At 33.4% G+C, this 17422-nt stretch overlaps 2 protein-coding genes across 3 annotated transcripts in view; both read right to left on the reverse strand.

Annotated features, from left to right (window-relative positions):
- LOC118744113 (IDLSRF-like peptide) overlaps positions 1-17422 on the reverse strand; it is a 182512-nt gene that overhangs the window by 57942 nt on the left and 107148 nt on the right. The gene's annotated exons all lie outside the window — the stretch shown is intronic.
- Positions 2395-3477, reverse strand: LOC118744099. Its single transcript, XM_036476829.1, has one exon. The coding sequence runs from the start codon at positions 3475-3477 to the stop codon at positions 2395-2397; it is 1083 nt and encodes a 360-aa protein (XP_036332722.1).

A 17422-nucleotide genomic window follows, 5' to 3' on the forward strand; every position in this document is an offset into this window, starting at 1 on the left:
TTAATTGGATTTTATGCGCAGGGAATAACTTCCGAAAATTTTACTTACATCTATCCAGGGTTTTGAGTTGATTCCGAACAACGAAAAAGGCTATAATTTTATACATAAATATATGTATGTGCATACCTATATACATAGATTACTTGTTTTATTATTATTTTATTCATTATTCGAATAATAAATAAAGATAATAATTATTCGAATAACGAATAAAATAATTTATCCATCATTCAAATAATTATTCTTTGAATAAAAAAAGTTATTTATTGTTTACAAATAACGAGAAAAATAATTTATTCATTTGTTATTCGTCATTCGAATTAATTTTGCCCAACTTTGTAGGCAATGGGAAAGGAAAGTTAATAATAACAGACAGATTTATTAAATGCTCCTCTTAATGATTTTGAAAACTTTATGGAATTGGAAAACGAAAATCATTGAGTACTTTTAGCAGTATTATTTTAGAACTCTTCACGACAAATTTCTTTCGCCAAAAAATTTAAAGCTGCTCCGGCAATACCACCTTGTATGAGTTCGCCTTGAGGAAAGCCCTCGACCAGAGGGAGATTCTGTAACCAGTTTGCGACAATTGTCGAATCCCTCTCGCACTTTTTGACACAAAAACATTCATATCATGCGTCCAAAAGTACCATAGCGATCCGAAAATTGTCGCAAGCTTCTTACATAGTCTCAGCTTGTAGCACGTTTCTGTAACAATTCTCTACCAAGGCGAATTGAGATATGAATTCGCTGCCCTGTGTCAATGGCACAGCAACATAAAGGTTTATCTTGGATAGATATACAAATGCGCGCTTTATTTTGATTGGCAACTGAGATTTATATTTGATTTCAAGATAAAGATCTTCACTGAGATTTACCTAGGATATTTATTTGTAATAGTCGCTTGTTTTCGGTTATTACACTGAGCTAAAAGCACAATGGTTTTTTCAACCAAGTTATGGTTTGATTTTTTCGTGGTCAATAAGTCGATTGTAAGAAATATGATTCAAGCTGAACATTTGAGAACAAATTCGTATGTATGGCTGTGGCTGAACGAGCAGAGGTGCTTGCCGTTATATGTTAGCTTCCAGCAGTACGAATGCTGTAAGCGCGATATATAATTTTTGTTTTTTTCTGTGTTTGATTTTGCTTAATTATGAAAAAGCGTCTGTGAAGTGCAAAACTAAATCAATCGACGAGGAAAATTGATTCAAGTTTAATATTTGCAGAAACATTTATAAGGCGGCTGTGGCTGAGTGTGTAGAGATGCTTGCTGCTAATCCCGCCAGAGGCAACATGTTAAAATGATAATAAAAATTTTTGTTTTGTATCTCCGAACTATGAAAAAGCATCTGTGAAGTGCAGAACATGAACGTATTCAAACGAAAAAATCGGTAACCAAAAGTTTGGTTAATGTAAACAAAGTTGTGGTTAATATTACCAAATCATTGTTGAAAATATCAACCAAGGCATTTTTAATAATAACCAAAAGTCACGTTGATTCCTTTTCAAGTTTGAATTTGGTAATATTAACCAATATTTGTTGATTTTTCTCTCAGTGTAATATTGGTCGCGTGTAAATGGAGCTGATTTTGTTATTTACAGCATTGAAAAAAAAATTAAAATAGAAATTAAAACTAATACATTATATCGATGGCTGAGTGGAAGATCGACCTATATCAGCTCAATGTGTTTTCGTTTGAAAAAGGGCATTTTTGAACCGAATTATGAGATAGGGCGTTCGATAGCCATCGATAACTTGATAGAAAGTTAATTTATTCGAATTTTTCAATTTCGTTGTAACAAGTTGGTCAGTTATTTTAGGGGTAACAAATTACCCCGGTAGAGGGTAATATATATCCGGTGACCTGGAACTTTATCTGAGTACTTGGGTAGGCTATTAGCTCTATTGGAGTACCTGGGTACAGGATTATCTTGGGTACCTTGATAGCAGGCTATATCTGGCCAGGGACCCGGGTAGTGGGTTATCTTTATATGGGTAGCCGGATATGGGGTTATATTTATCCCAGTAGTCGGGTAGGCGGTTATCTTTTCCAGGGTACCCGGGCAAAAGGTTATCTGGGTACTTGAATAACGATTTTTTTTTTGTCCGGGTACCTAGGTAGGAGGTTATTATTATCTGGGTAGGTGCTTATCTTTATCCGAGTATCCATGTCGGTCTACCTTCCAAATGTGTTATGCTTGGTTTTCTTAGTTTTTATTGCAATTATATTTTTTTTGCCAAAGTTTAACAAATAATTTTTATAATTTTTCAAAACGTCTTTTCCTATTGTGAGTGTTGCCTATATATTTATTGCCAGTCGTTTATTCCTCCTCAATTTCTGCGTTCTTCTCTTTATTTCCTTTTCAATTTCTATTCACTGATCGCCTTCACTATTCGCCTTCCTCTTCCTCGTCGACGGGCATATCAATATCTGCATCAGCAGGCTGGTCATCTGGACTCAGATACTCGTTGCCCTCCTCTCCCTCGGCCTCCTCTCCTTCGGCCTCCTCTTCCGCTTTTTCTTTCACCTCTGGTTCCGGTATTTCTGTTTCACAGCCACTCTTTGCCATTGAACGCTCCTCAATTGTCTCCTTGTAGTACAGTTCCATATCGGGTCGTGCCCAGATGCTCTTCACCCAATCCAGCCCGAACTCATATTTCGGACATACGCAATAGGTCATCGCGCGATGGCATTTAGGACACTTCATACCAGCGCGGCCCGGATGCATTAACTTTCTACGTTTTTCCTGGCAGCAATACGGGCAGCGGTGCGCTTCCTTCTTCTTGGGCGTCTCGCATGGTGGCTTCTTGCCATAGATTAGGTGGCCACGTTTCTTGGCACAGAAGCAGCAATTGCAATTCTCGCCCTCCGGTTGAGTTCTACGTCTCACCATTCGATCGTAGAAGTTCTTGTAAGCCACTTTAATTTTCGCCTCAAAGCCGCGCTGTTCCACGCACGACAGCCCATCGTAGCGTGCATAACTCTCGGCCGTCTTGCGCGCGGCATGCACATAAACGCATTCCTCTGAGAAAGTCGCCCGGCCATCGTCGATTGGTTTGTAGTAGAAAGCTTTGAAGCCGCGCTTTATAATCATGTAGGCGAGATGCGCCTCCACACGATTCATCAAGCACCGCTTGCCTAGCTCGTGGAAGAGATCCTCTTTGCGCAGCCGCTTCTTGGGTGTGGTATCGATGCAGCAGCAAACCTGGTCGTAGTGCAGGAAGGCGCATGTTGCCACATCGACCGTCGACTTGGCCTTGCATTCGTGTATGCCGCAGATGATCATGATTTGTGCCAATGTGTTGGCCATGTCCAGGACATTCTCGAGGAAGATGGATGAGGCGTTCACCTCGCCGAGGCACTTGCATTGTTCATGTTGATCGACAACGCCGAGGTGGGCGTGGCGCTGGCATTCTCTGTGCGAGCAGGTGATGCGACAGCGGAAATCGGGCATGGCGTGATGAGCCTGCATGTTCTTGTTGTTTTGCTGTTAATTTTTTTGAGTGCAGTGGCTAAGGTTTATTGGTGCTGCTGCTGGGCTTATAGCTGTTGCTGGTCTTTAATTTGATTACTTTAATTTTCCTTCTTCAATTTGCAATTTTCTTGGGTTTTATTAAAATTTTTAGACACTTTTTTGTACTTGCAATTTTTTACATTACGCGCTTACAGAGTTTGTATATTTTATTAAGTTTTCTCTACGCGCAATATTTTTTTAAATAAGAAAAATCTGCGGCGCTAAAATTTTGAAGATACTTCCATTATTAAAATGATGCAGAAAATAAAATCTGTTTTGAATCTTGAAATATGAAAGAATTATTGAACGTTAAAAATTGAGACGTCACAATTGTTTCAATAGGAAAAATTTTATAGAAAATTATGAAAGTCCCAGTATTTTTGAGTTGCCATGCATAAATGGAATTCGTGGAGCAATATGAGCAACACCTACTTAGAATAAGCCTTAAATTTAAATTTTTAAACGGAAAAGGAATGAACATCAATTTCCAACAACTTTATACAATTTTTTTAAGAAAAAAGATCTGTTTCTTTTGCTATTTTTATAAGCTTTTATTTAACTTGGTCATCCCGCGCAAATCGTGGAAATTTCTAATCGATTTTAAACCGACTTCCCGACAAATTAGAGGCTTGAAATTTTCAGCATAGTTCCAATCACGATGACAATGCAATTTAAAATATAAATGAATTCCCCATATGGTCCAGGGGTCTTGATTCAAAGGCGGTCAAAAAATAGTAAGATTTATGGCTAACAGAGCGTAATTTGCCAAAGAACGTAAAACCACTATAGAATTGTTAAAGCTGCCGGCGCGCCGCGGCGGTAGTGTAGCAAAGCTATTTGTGGCAAATTCTAGATATCAACCTAGTCTAGATATGAACCTCGTTGTAGGCATCATATCAAGGAGATATAATTAGAAGACTCCAGATGTCGCCCCGCCAGAAGAAGTTAAATATTGCGCCTAAATATATGCGATGCTACAGCGGAAATGGACGACACGCCATTTCTTTAAATAAAATTAACTGCTGCTATATGTACATATGTATGTTTATACAAAACGTAAGTAAACAACATTTTGCTTGCCAAGTCTTCTGTTCTCTTCCATTGCAAGTTGAATTATTTTAATATCTATTGCAAAACGCTTTTATAAATGGACTAAAAATTATAAAATAAAATAATGTAAAAAAAAAATATTTTTTAAAAACAAGCTTTTATTTAACCTGTACAATCATAGGAATAAAGTGAAGTAGTGTAACAAAAGATTTTTTAGCAAGAAAATTTTTTCAAAACTGCACAAAAATTAATAAAATAAAAAAAAGTTAAGGTCTCGGTAAAGTTACTAAAAGCCATTTAGTGAAAGGAGTTATTCAAACTCTAATGAAAATTACTAACAATTTGTACTAATTTACTTCGTTTTTAAAAAAGCCTGCATTTGCCTTATAACAATAAAATTTCGAAACACCCTAAGAAAATTTTAGCTATAGTAGAAAAAGTTATTTAGGCGATTTTCTTGATACGCAAAAAATTAATTATTATGAACGTAAAGTTTTTTTTTTTGAGTAAACGAAAATAAACAGAGGCATTTAACTAGAGTAATAAATTTCAAATGAACCCCTTCAATTATCAAAAATTTATCCGCGATCCTAGAGTAACAAATTTCAAGCAAATTCAATAAATGTTTAAAAAAATTTCCACCACATTGGGTTTTAAAAAAACGTCACTCGTCATTTAAAAACAAATACTTTTACCGAGTTTTCAAGGATATGACTGATTTTTTTACTGAACCACTTCGCAGAGAGCGGGACTTCATTTGAAGAAGAATGCCTCATATATAGATTAGCAGGATTACCTTACCATCTTTTGAGTTTTTTTTTTCTCTGTGATTTTTGCAAATTTTTCTTTCGCTGATTTTAGACGCTATATAAGACCTGCCATACTGGCTTATTTAAAGACGTCCATAGTCCTTTAAAGAAGAAACTGAAGCTTTCAAAGCGAGTTCTGTTTGAAATTTCTAGTTCACTCCAATTTTCGGACTCGTCAGTCATGATTCGGTTGACATGGAATATCCCGTTTATAAATACTTCTATACAAATTTAAAAAAAAAAACAGCTACATACATACCTTGGTTACCTTGCAAATACTTTGGCTGATATTTTTTCTAACGTGACCACTGTTCACTGTACACCATTAATAGCTGCACAACATTCAAAAATTGATTTTAATGAATATTCATGACTGTCAGAAACTTTTGATGTGATGACAATGAAGTTAATTTTGTAATAATTGATAAATCAACATCAAAGTCTTAAAAAAAATTAATTAATTGCTACAGAAAAAAGGCACTTAAGTGTTGAGTTGGAACAAATGTGGAAAGTAAAGACTGGCAAAAGCAATGACCTTTAATTAAGTAGCATGGCAGATAATGGGAAAAATGTATGTATGTATTTAATAAGCAGAATATAATGGGGTTACAGGCATTTTGTTAACGGAAAAGGGCAGCTCTGATGGGTGTAAAAGCAAATACATTTTAATAATAGCCTAATGGCAAATGACGCGGAAATGTTTGCTAAGTTTTACTACGGCACTTTGTATACTTTTAATGATTGCCTACTTTGCTGCAAAGGTTGACGCTGATATGTAGACTCATTAGAAAACAAAAGCAAAGTGATCTCTAAGTTCCATGTCAAGTGGTATGTAGGTTTATAGTTGAAAGTACAAACGTCCAAAAGTAGGCTAAAGTGCGTGCAGTAATAACTAGGCATTTCTACATACATACATGTGGGTGGGTATGTATATTTATAAATATATACATACATTTGTATGCACATATGTATATCTACTGAAGTGTGTACATCGACACCGCCTCTCCAGCGCACACATTTCCACCAAATTAAGCGCTAAAAATGCGAGCACAAAAACAACAAAACGACCCTTGCACCTGCACATGACCAACGTTTAACTCCCCTAGTACTCGTATGCATGACTGACTCACCGGTACATCGACTCGCTTGCACCCCGCTTCATATGCTAATATGAGCGCTGACTAATAGTAGTTGCGTGTTCCAGTACTCGTAGGTAAACACACACAAATGCGCCTGGCGCTAGAAAATATTCCAACATTCAAGTCCTCAAACTTTTCCCGCGGCTATGACAGACCGTTTGCAAGTCCTTAGGTCCGCCGCACACCGCCCCAATGGGCTAGGCTACAGACGTCAGCAACTAACTATTTACCTACTTGAGTTACAAATACTCGCATTTTAGCGTGGGTACTAGCTTTAACTTGTACATTAGCGTGCATTACTCACGATACAAAAAAAAAATATCGGTAATGTTTTTTCATCGGAACTGTAAAACTTTTTCTACTTTTAAACGTTCGCGAAAAATTTTTTGGAAAATGTCTGAGAAAAATATTTTTAAAAACTAATTTTATTTATGTACAAAAAATACCGCTTTTGTGGGTCTTTTCAAGTCAATCCAGCTCACGTAAATCTTAAAATTTTTCTGCAGACGTTTAAGCTTTTATATCATCTGTGGTAATTTTTCGGAAAAGTATTTATAAAGACTTATTTTATCTATTAGGAGAAAATCGTTTTTTTTTTTGTCCTTTTAATTAATTTTTGGTAATATTTTGTGGCAATTTAAAAATTTAAAATAAATTACATAATTCAGGTGAAAAACCTCTACTTTTTTGGGTGAGGCAGCCTAAAGTAGATGTTATAAAAAGAACAAAAATTAAGTAAAATTTTAGCATATACATATAAAAAGCATAGTAAAGATTTGAATGTAATTGAATGTAATCTTTGATTTGAAAATCCTGGCAAGCCCCGAAAAAATTCCTAAAAATTATTTTCTTTTTCCACATCTATCTCAATGGCTAGATGGTAAAAGATTTGGAAACTTCGGGTGCAAAACTCTGCACATAAAAAAAGTTTGGTACTGTTTTCGATCTTCGTGTGAGGTAATTTTTTTTTTTTAATATTTTTGAAAACTAATTTTATTTATTAAAAACAGGGACCCATCCAGTTATATCTTTTATAATAAAAGTCTCAGCAAACAGTTTTTTTTTCGACTGTCAAGTTTTTTGTTGAAACATTACAGTTGACTCTCATTTTTTCAGTCAAATAATAACAGTTAAAGCAAGCCAATAATTTTTTTATTTTTTTTTTTTGTCAAAAATAAAAGGCTTGGTCAAATAACGATAAAACCATTAAACATATATATATATATTAATTTGGTATCAATCGATTGGTCTATAATTTAAAATTATGTTTCTAGTTTGTTTAAGATTGTGTGTTTCCTATTTAAGGTATAAATTAAAAACCCCATTGTTGTGGGTCTTTCGTTCCAACTCAAGTCATTCTTAATACTTTTCCGAAAGTTTTTAAATAAAAAAAAAATAAACTTATAATTCCGGTGGAAAACCCGCTACTTGGTTTTTGGCGAGGCACTCTATTGTACCATATGTATAACATATGTACATATGTATGCGCGCATTGTCAAGCGTCATTTTAGTGACGCTATTCAACCACTCACTGCTGCTCTTCAATTTACACATGTATATATACTTATGTACCCGTAGTTGTGTATATGTAGCCAGAAGTCAGCCATTAGCGGTGCACCGCGTTACTTATACGCCATGTAGTGCTTTGTGTGTAGCTGAAGACGTAAGTAGGTAGTCGTGGGGGTGGCAAACGATTGTGGGCACCAGACGGTGGCAAGCAATTTCCCGACAAACAAACAAAGTTGGTACTTCAAACAGTTTTTTGTTTACATTACTTGCACAATATGTGTGCGTTTTATTCGTTGTTGTTGTTCCAAGATGTGTTTGCGCGTATTTGCTTTGCTAATTGCTTGAATGGCTTTTTTATTTGAGTTTCCTTCTTGAACTTTTGTTCAGCAACTAACTTTTCCAATTTATTTTATTTTTTTTTTGTTTTAGTTGCCTTTAATGCATTTGTGGCTGTTTTAACTTTTAACGTTGCGGTTTTTTCCTATTTCTTGTTTCAATTGTATTTTACACATATATATGAACGCGAGTATGTGTGTTAAATTCTAGAGCAAACAAGATTTATATAACTAATTTGCGGTGCAACTTTTGAAATCGATTTTGTCATTTCAATTGATTTACTTTAAATTACATATACGCCATTCCGGATCAACTAAGACAAATTAATTTTTTTAACGTGGATTGCAATAAAACCAAAATTAAATTTTAGATTTAAAACTATGCTAAGTTAAGGTATTGCTGAATACAATGGGATAAACGATATTTTTGTGAAATGGTTTGTATAAAAAAAGGTATTTTTTTGCTGCATCGACCCTTAGGAGACGTCCAATGAGTGTCCCTTATGAAATCAGATTTTCACCTTTAATTGTTTAGCTCTTTTCATTGCGATGGCCGTTGAAACTACAATTTCACTACAATGGGGGTTTTCATCAAAATCGACCAAAATAAGTTTTTGGTCTGTAGGTTTCCAATGATTTTTTTTTTTTTTTAATTGCCACGAGTCAAAATTTGAATTATTTAATAAGTTAAATGAATTATTAAACGTTTGGTAACAATCGAAATGGTTTGGAAAAGGATTTACTTCTAAAATACATTTAGGAGGGTTGCCGAATATCAAATTCGACTACGTAAAAAAAAAAAATATTATCACTTTTTGGTTTATAGCTTTTGGTTGAAAGTGTTATGAGGAGCGTTGCAACCTGTTTGAAAAGTTGAATTTTATTAAATTATACACTATGTATTCACTATATTAAATACTAGCCAATGCCCGCTTGCTTCGCTGCGCCTAATAAGATCTTTTGCGTTGGCCAATACAAAAATAGCGTTTAAACGTAAAAGCGGTATGTAAAGTAAACATTTATAGATTAAATTTAAACGAATAAAGCAGCAGAATCCTCCTCATACATAGGCCAAGAATAGTAGCGCTGTGATACCATATGGAATACTTATCCCTTTCGATGTCATGAGTTATATCGATCGTCTTATTTCCACCTGTGAGATCTCTGCCAAGCGTGCGTAATATTCTTCTATGATCTTGCAACTTCAACATTGGTCCGTAAACCATGAAAGCTAATAAAAATCCTTATAAGGAAACTAAAGAGCACAGATGAGCGTTTTCAGTTATTGGAGATGCAAAAAATCCCAAACCCCGTGTGGTTTTCCATATATTTCGGCTGCAGCGCAATACATTAGGTCCCTTTTCTGGAAAACCACTGCTCGTCATGAAATGAATACGCATTATGAATTTCAATTAGATTTCATAAAATATACAGGGTACATTTTTAGGAAACGAATTTTTCATCATACGGGTAGCTCATTTTGCGAATTTGAACGAAATCGGTTCATAAATACGACTTTTATAACTCGACCCCAGCGCCACCTATCGAGTTTTCTGGTAGCCTATAATAGGACCATATATTCAAGGTAAAACCTCTGAAAATTTTATTGAAACCTATGCAGTAGTTTTTGGGTTAACTCCGAACAACGAAAACGGCTATTATTTTATACATATATATAGATTTAAATATTGGTGTCTAACGAAAGAGTGTTAAGAAATCTTTAGTTGTAATATATTTTCAGGTGTTTAAGTATTTCCACCTGTTTAAAAACTCAAATTCAACCTAATTCACTATTGTCAAAATATTTGACGAAAGAGATATAAGAAAGTTATACTTAGAAATATTTTGAATAGAATTCCCACTTGTTTGAAAAGGCGAATTTAGTAAAATAACACACAAGTTTTTTTTTTTAATAATATGTATTTATTTATTGAATATTTTTTTCGAAACTAACAATAAGTTCTAAAATCTTACAAATTACCGTGAAACTTAAAATTTCTACGGCAATGCTTTGAATTTTTTTACATATATACTTATAACCATGGAACGGATTTAATGGAAATTGCCTTTTTTTCTGCTAAAGAGATAGAGTATTTTCGATAAGAATGTCCCTGATTCCATATATACACATTTGAAGTTGCCTTTTTTTGCCTTTTTTAAGATATTTGCCTTTTGTTTGCCTTTTTTAAGATATTTGCCTTTTTTTGCCTTTTCTACCTTTAAAAAAGTGATTATAGCATTTACAATATTTTGTTTTAAGATTAAAAAATATACACATGCCCATGCAGCTTCTAGAAGCACAGGGACCTCTTGCCAAATTGGTGTTGAAAAAATTCAAAGCCGTTATCTCAGCTAACGTAGGCTTGAAGACAATAAGGAGTGTGTATAAAATTGTAAAAGGCGAGGAAAACGCCCTTATTCCTGATAATATGAACGTTTCAAACGTTCCATATTCAAATCGGGCTCCACTTGTATCAACTTACGTCGAGCGCACATTTAGTACATTCAAGGCTTTTCTTCGCGAAAATCGAATGAAAATGCTGCCAGAAAACTTCAAAATGCATCGTGTGGTTCAATGTTACTACAACTATATAGATTAAAGTTTTATGAGTTAGAAACTCGAAAGGATAAAATAGTCAAAGATTCAAAGTACAAATTTTTCATATAATGAAACTACTTCATAGTTTTTCTGGTTTACTTGTAATATAAGCATTTCCAAAATAAATACATATATTTATTGATTGTTCTTCGTATTTTCTGTCTTTTTTAGTGCCTTATTTTGCTTTTTTTGCAATACCTTTTTTTTGCCTTTTCCTGCCTTTTTCGTTAATTTTTTGCCTTTTTTTGCCTTTTTTGCAATACCTAGTGCCTTTTCCTGCCTTTTTCGCTATTTTATTTTGCCTTTTCCATCCTATTTCGTTACTTTATTTTGCCTTTTTTGTAGGTTTTTAGGTCCTAAAAATCCGTTCCCTGCTTATAACAGTTGTTGCGGCTGTCGGAATGGACAAGATTCCGAGCAGCACGATCGCTGAATATTGTGCTGGGCAGGCGGTCTGAAAGGACGATTTCCAGAGCCGCACTGTCGGTCGGAAAGGAAGAGGTTCTGAGCCGCATGGATACTGGATTTCGTGTCGGGTAGCCGGTCTGAAAGGACGAATTCCAGAGCCGAAATGATTGTATTGCGGATATCCAAACTTACTTCATATATTGGCAATACTTTCTTCTCTCGCTAATCGATTTGGATGCTTCATTAACCGTGCTGACTAACTGGTGTTTAGCTTTCTTATGCCCTCGTGCACCGTATTTGTCTTAATCTCTTTGCGGATAATCGTATTTTTTATCTACCATGGAGCTGCGCATATAACTCCTTAAATTTTTCACTACTTTGTAGTCTGTTCAAAATGGAATTGCATGCCGGGCCCCCAAGCCCGATTTCGTATGCCCAACATGGTTTTGTCATTATATTAAATAACAAGATCTTTTTATCTAGGCTTAATTTGTGTCCTATAACCCATTGAAGACTTGCTTGTTTTAGTTTCGCTTCAGAAACTTTGGTTGCTATATACTTTTTCCAGGTAAGTCTTCTGTCTAGTGTCATCCCAAAGTACTTGACACTATCATATTGTGTTAAGTTAAGTTGAATTGAGTTAAGGTAAAGTGAATTGAAATGAAGTGAGTTCAGGTGAGGTGAGTTTAGATAAGTTAAAGTGAGTTAGGGTGAGTTGGGCTGAGGTGAAACAAGTTGCGGTGAGGTGAAATAATATTTGCTGGGTTGAGTTGAGTTGAAGTGAGGTGAGAAGAATTGAGTTGAGATGATATGAGGTGAGTTGGGGTGAGGTGAGTGGAAGTGAAGTAAACTGCGAGGAGTTGATGTTAGGTTAGTAGAGGTGAGATAAGGGGAGTCAAACTGAACTGTGGTGAATTGAGTTGCAAACTCATTTGAACAACATAACAAATCAAAACATAAAAACTAAACCAATCAAAACCAAACCAAGTATAACATAACATAACAACGTAACATAACAAATCATAACATAAAAACATAACATACCATAAATAAAATCACGTATATATATAAATAATATATAAGATTACACATATGAAAAGAGGTTTTTCAACTGTTTAAAAAGTTGATTATAATTTAATGAATAGTTTTAATTACTTCAAAATGAAAGATATTCTGGAGAGCTCAAAAGTAGTTGGTTGAAGAAAATTTCCAAATTTTGCAATACAATTTGAATTAGTTTGATGAAAAATAATTTTCAAATTTTTAAAAATTTCTCACATCTATTTATTATTATTTACGAATTTTAACGCCATGCGAGTTTAGTAGTATGATCGTATAACAAATTTTACAGTATATGAGAAGTAAACTTTTTCCATCCAAAATTTTTTCTCAAAAACATTTGAGTTTATATAGGTCCACTCACTTAACCTTTGTGAATATAACTAAACCAAAAATTTACTTACGTATATATTCAAAAGAGGAATGTCAGCTTTAATCCTGCTTTGCTAAGGTTACTAAAAATTGCTGAAAAGATATCCATATGGCTATGAGACGTGCCATGGTTTCTGTGGCTGAATATTACGGTAATAGAAATTTTATGATTTCTTTTCAAATACGGATTCTTTGAATATCTAACTGTTAAATATTTTAAAGAAAACCAATTTCATTCTGCCTTTCGCGTAATAGAGAGGGAAAATTTTAAAAAGCATACGACTCGCAGAACTCTATTATTTTTGAATTAAAAAAGTTTAATATTTGCTTGAGCACAAGGACACTGCGCTAAGACCTTCAGAAAACTATGACAAAAACAAAAACAATTTTTAAAAATTACATACCAACTTAGCATTCAGAGAAGTTCCAAGCATGTCCATCAGTCAGCTTGAGAGTTTAGAAATAATTTGGTGTGTATGTAAATGGCCTAGTTTGCCTTTTTTCTAAACAGATTATCAGACAGGAAGAATGCATCGTCATAAGCTACAACTGAATACTGAAATTACAAATATTATATACACACTTATATTTTTTTATTTGCACAAATGTCGTTGTTGTGTATTTATGCCATACTTTGAGTACAATCAAATCTGCATTCTCAATTAATACATTCTTCATCCAAAGAGGAAATTGGCAATAAATAAATAAAAACTATGTTTTATTAACTAGTATTAGCCATAGAGAAATAAATATTAAGTGCAAGTTTCCCAATTGTACAAATTAGTGCACTTCCGGTTCGCTTAAACGCAAACACTTGGCTGCAACAGATTTCATGCAATTCCACGAATAGCAAGCATCCGACACCGAAAATGTGTGGCCACAACACTAAATAGGGAATTGTGCGGTGGGCGGTCGGCAACCAAATCGCTTTTCACAAATTTTGAATTAGCAGCACGCGCGCCTAATTTGTGACATTATTTGCATAAAATACGCAATGTGAAAATTTGTGGCGAAAAGCAGTAAACGCAAGCGGTAACGTGCACTTTTCAATTGCTGGTGGAGCTGGAGTTGAAGCAGAGAGAGAGAGAGAGCGCGAGCGATTGCGGAAATGTGGGTGTGTTAACAGAAACCAAAATGTCTTCGACGTGTCAGTGAATTTAGTGGAGCGCGAGAGCAATGAAGGATGTGCAACAACAATGAAAAGTACATAAAACAAGTACAATGAAAGAATATACACGCAACAAAGGAATTCAGACGTGAATGGCTGAGAAATTGCTAAGTGAAATTGCCAACTCTGAACGGCTTTGAGAAATATTGCATTGGCATTATGTTTATTATGTAATTATTCGCGGAGTTTTATATTTTTTGGCGCGTTTCCAGCATTATCGTTCATCCTTAGCGTAATTAGAGCTTATTTAGCGCACTGATTATGGGGCTGGCTTAGGTAGGTGCATTAGCTCAGTCTTACGAAAATGTTTGAGTTTTGTATTTTGTTTTTTTTTTTTTTTGCTGTAGGCGGATGTTGTATGCCAAAATAAATGGCCAGATACATGTGTATCTACATATAAAAAACAGTAATTTACGATTAATTGAAACAGATGATTTTGCAAATTGTGGTTACGTATACGCACGAGCGCACCACAAACAAATATTTTAATCTCATAAATGTAATCAAATATGTACATATGCAATAAAGTTTGCGAAAGGAAATTTATTCACATAAATAATGGAATAAAGGTGAAATAAATTTAATGCTGCTTGTTTGAGCTGCTAATTTGCAGGTTTTTAAATTTCTCATAAATTTGTTTCCATTTAGTAGAACCAGATAGACTGGGTTAGAACCTGAGACAAAAAAAAAACTAATACAGAATATTGTAAAACAACCACCATCAAAATTAAGATTTTAATGTCAAATTGGGTATGAACTGCTTAGTACTTTAGATGACATCTATACATATAATAAAATTGTAACAGACCGATATTTGTACATTATAGATATTAAAGAAAACTTAATATGAGGGATCTTTATTAGATCAACAAAAGCCAATTCAAAAATTTTTTGAATTTTTGTCTGTCTGCTGTCTGTCAGTATGTTGGTACGCGCATCACTCAAAAACTAAAGCATGAAATTACTTAAATCCAGTTAACTAGGTGTTGCTAGATGCCTAACTTAAAATATAGAAAAAAGAAAATTAGAGAGTTGCCACCTGTTTGAAAATTCAGTTTAATTAAATGATAAGATAAAGTAAATATTGCTATATGGGTATCAAACTAACTAATTTTAGAAAACTGGAATGTATAAAAAATTTTTGAGGAGGGTTGCCAGCTGTTTGAAAAACTTTATACAAATAAATTGACAAAATAAATTAAATATTTACAAACTAAAGAGGTTTAAGATGGCTCACTGTCGAAAATATTTTTAGGGCATGTCGCCACCTATTTGAAAGATTTAATTCACTTAAATTTATAAGATAAGCTAAATATTCAAATATGTGTATTAAACGAAAGTATTTTAGATATCCTAGATTTAGAAATATCATCAAATAGGAAATACACCGCGTATTTTGCAGTGCCCACAAAGTATTTTGGTTTTGTTACGCCCCCTCACAACATCTAAAACTACTTGCTAATACTCTCTTTGTATAGTACTTGTAAAGTAGGCAGATTTTTTTTTTTCAAATTATAAAAAATGTGTTTTCGCATTTCATGGAAGATATACGTATATACGTACTTAAGTATTTGAATAATAAAAAAAAAAAAGTTTTAAAATATTTAACTAATACACCTTTGAAGGCTCGAGTTATAAGATGGGAAATTTAATTTAAATGAGGCAGCCAATAATTTAACTACTTTCTAAACACATTCGAAAATACATTAGCTAACACCCATATTCATAAAAAATAAAGAATTATTCATAAATCGAAAATGTGTTCTCACTTCGTAAAGCTATTTAAATCCATTTATTTTTTTCCGCGAATGAGTCCTTAAGCGTTTTGTTACACAAAAATACCTTTAAGGCGCAGCGAAGTACGCCGAGTATTTTCTTGCTATTACACAAAAATTTGTGAGCAGCGTTACCACCTGTATTAAAAATTATAAAACCTTAAACTAAATCTAAAAACTTGATCAATTGACTATCTATTTTAGAAGCTCATTCATATTTAGTTATCATTTCGGGTGGGGTTGCCACTTGCCTAGAAATTGTTAGGTAGTTAATCCGAAATTGAGTAAAGTTCCACAAAAGAGATTAAACTAAATATATAAAATTATCAGCAGTCTACTACAGAAATGTTGATTTTTCGTTTTTAAGGACCTTTTCGAAATTTTTCTGAATTTTATAAGGATAATTATAATTACATAGTTATGTTCCTTGGATCTCTTCAGAAGTTATTATTGGGATAATCTAGTGGCAGATTTACAAGAGTTTTTCGATTTGATACATAAAATTTAACAGAATAAATTGATTTATATAATACATAATATTATGGAAAGGAAGGGAAATACAATTTTTAAACAAAATAATCTCTTCAAAACAACTATCCATATTTAAACATTTATTTAACTTTAAATTAAAGTTAATTTTACTTTTAAACGGGTGGAAACCTTTTCGAAAATATTTTTGATATAAAGCTTCCTTAGACCTATATTGGTGTTAATATTTATGTATTTGTTTACTTATTTATTTGTTTATTATTTAGTTTGTATTTTTTCTTCATTTATTTATTCATTTGTTTATTCTTTATTTATTTATTAATTTTTTTTTAATTTTTGTAGTTTTATTTATTTATGTATCTAACTTGTTGATCAAAATTTATTTAATTATCTAACTTTTTGTTCAAAATTTTGGCTTTAACCGGAAAAATTACACTGAAGATGGCACAACGCCGAAACCGGTTTATCTCCAAACCAAATTTGACGAGGGATGACGGAAAATCGTTCCACATTACATGGTAACAACCCTCTTTAAAAATATTTTTCAGATAAAGCTGTTTTAAATTCTTGTAGAACAATTTTTTTTATTTATTCAGAAAACTATATTTGATTTTCAAACAGGTAGGAACCTCCTCAAATAAGTTTTTAAATGAATATATCCCAAACTGCAATACTTTTACGTCTTTACTGTAAATTGTCGGTGAATCTGTAATTAAAAATTTTTAACTGGTGGCAACACTCATCAGAAATGCGATCGCAAGCTTTCTTAAACGGTTTTTGCTTGTTCATGTAATTAATTGATAAAATTTAATTTTACTTTTTAAACAGGTGGCAACCTTCCGTAAACTTTTCTATAAATTCTCTGGTTTGTCATACATCTCACTTTACTTTCCGATCAAATTAAATTGGATTTTTAAGAAGCTTGCAACCACTTTAAAAATATTTTCCAAATAAAGCTGTATTAAATTTCTTTCACTAGACAACAGTATTTTTGAATTTTTTTACCTTATTAAGAAAACTGACATTAATTTTAAAACAAGTGGAAACCCCCGTCAATCAAGTTTTTTTAATAAATACGTCTTAAATTTTTTTGATAACTTCATTGTAAAATTTCAGTGAACTTGTTAATTACAAATTTAAAACAGGTGGCAATACTCTTTGAAATACTACCGAAACAAAGCTTCCTTAAAC

Source organism: Rhagoletis pomonella, unplaced genomic scaffold (genome assembly GCF_013731165.1).
Source record: "Rhagoletis pomonella isolate Grant_MI unplaced genomic scaffold, Rhpom_1.0 Rhpom_scaffold_00001, whole genome shotgun sequence".
Classification (NCBI taxonomy): Eukaryota; Metazoa; Arthropoda; class Insecta; order Diptera; family Tephritidae; genus Rhagoletis; species Rhagoletis pomonella.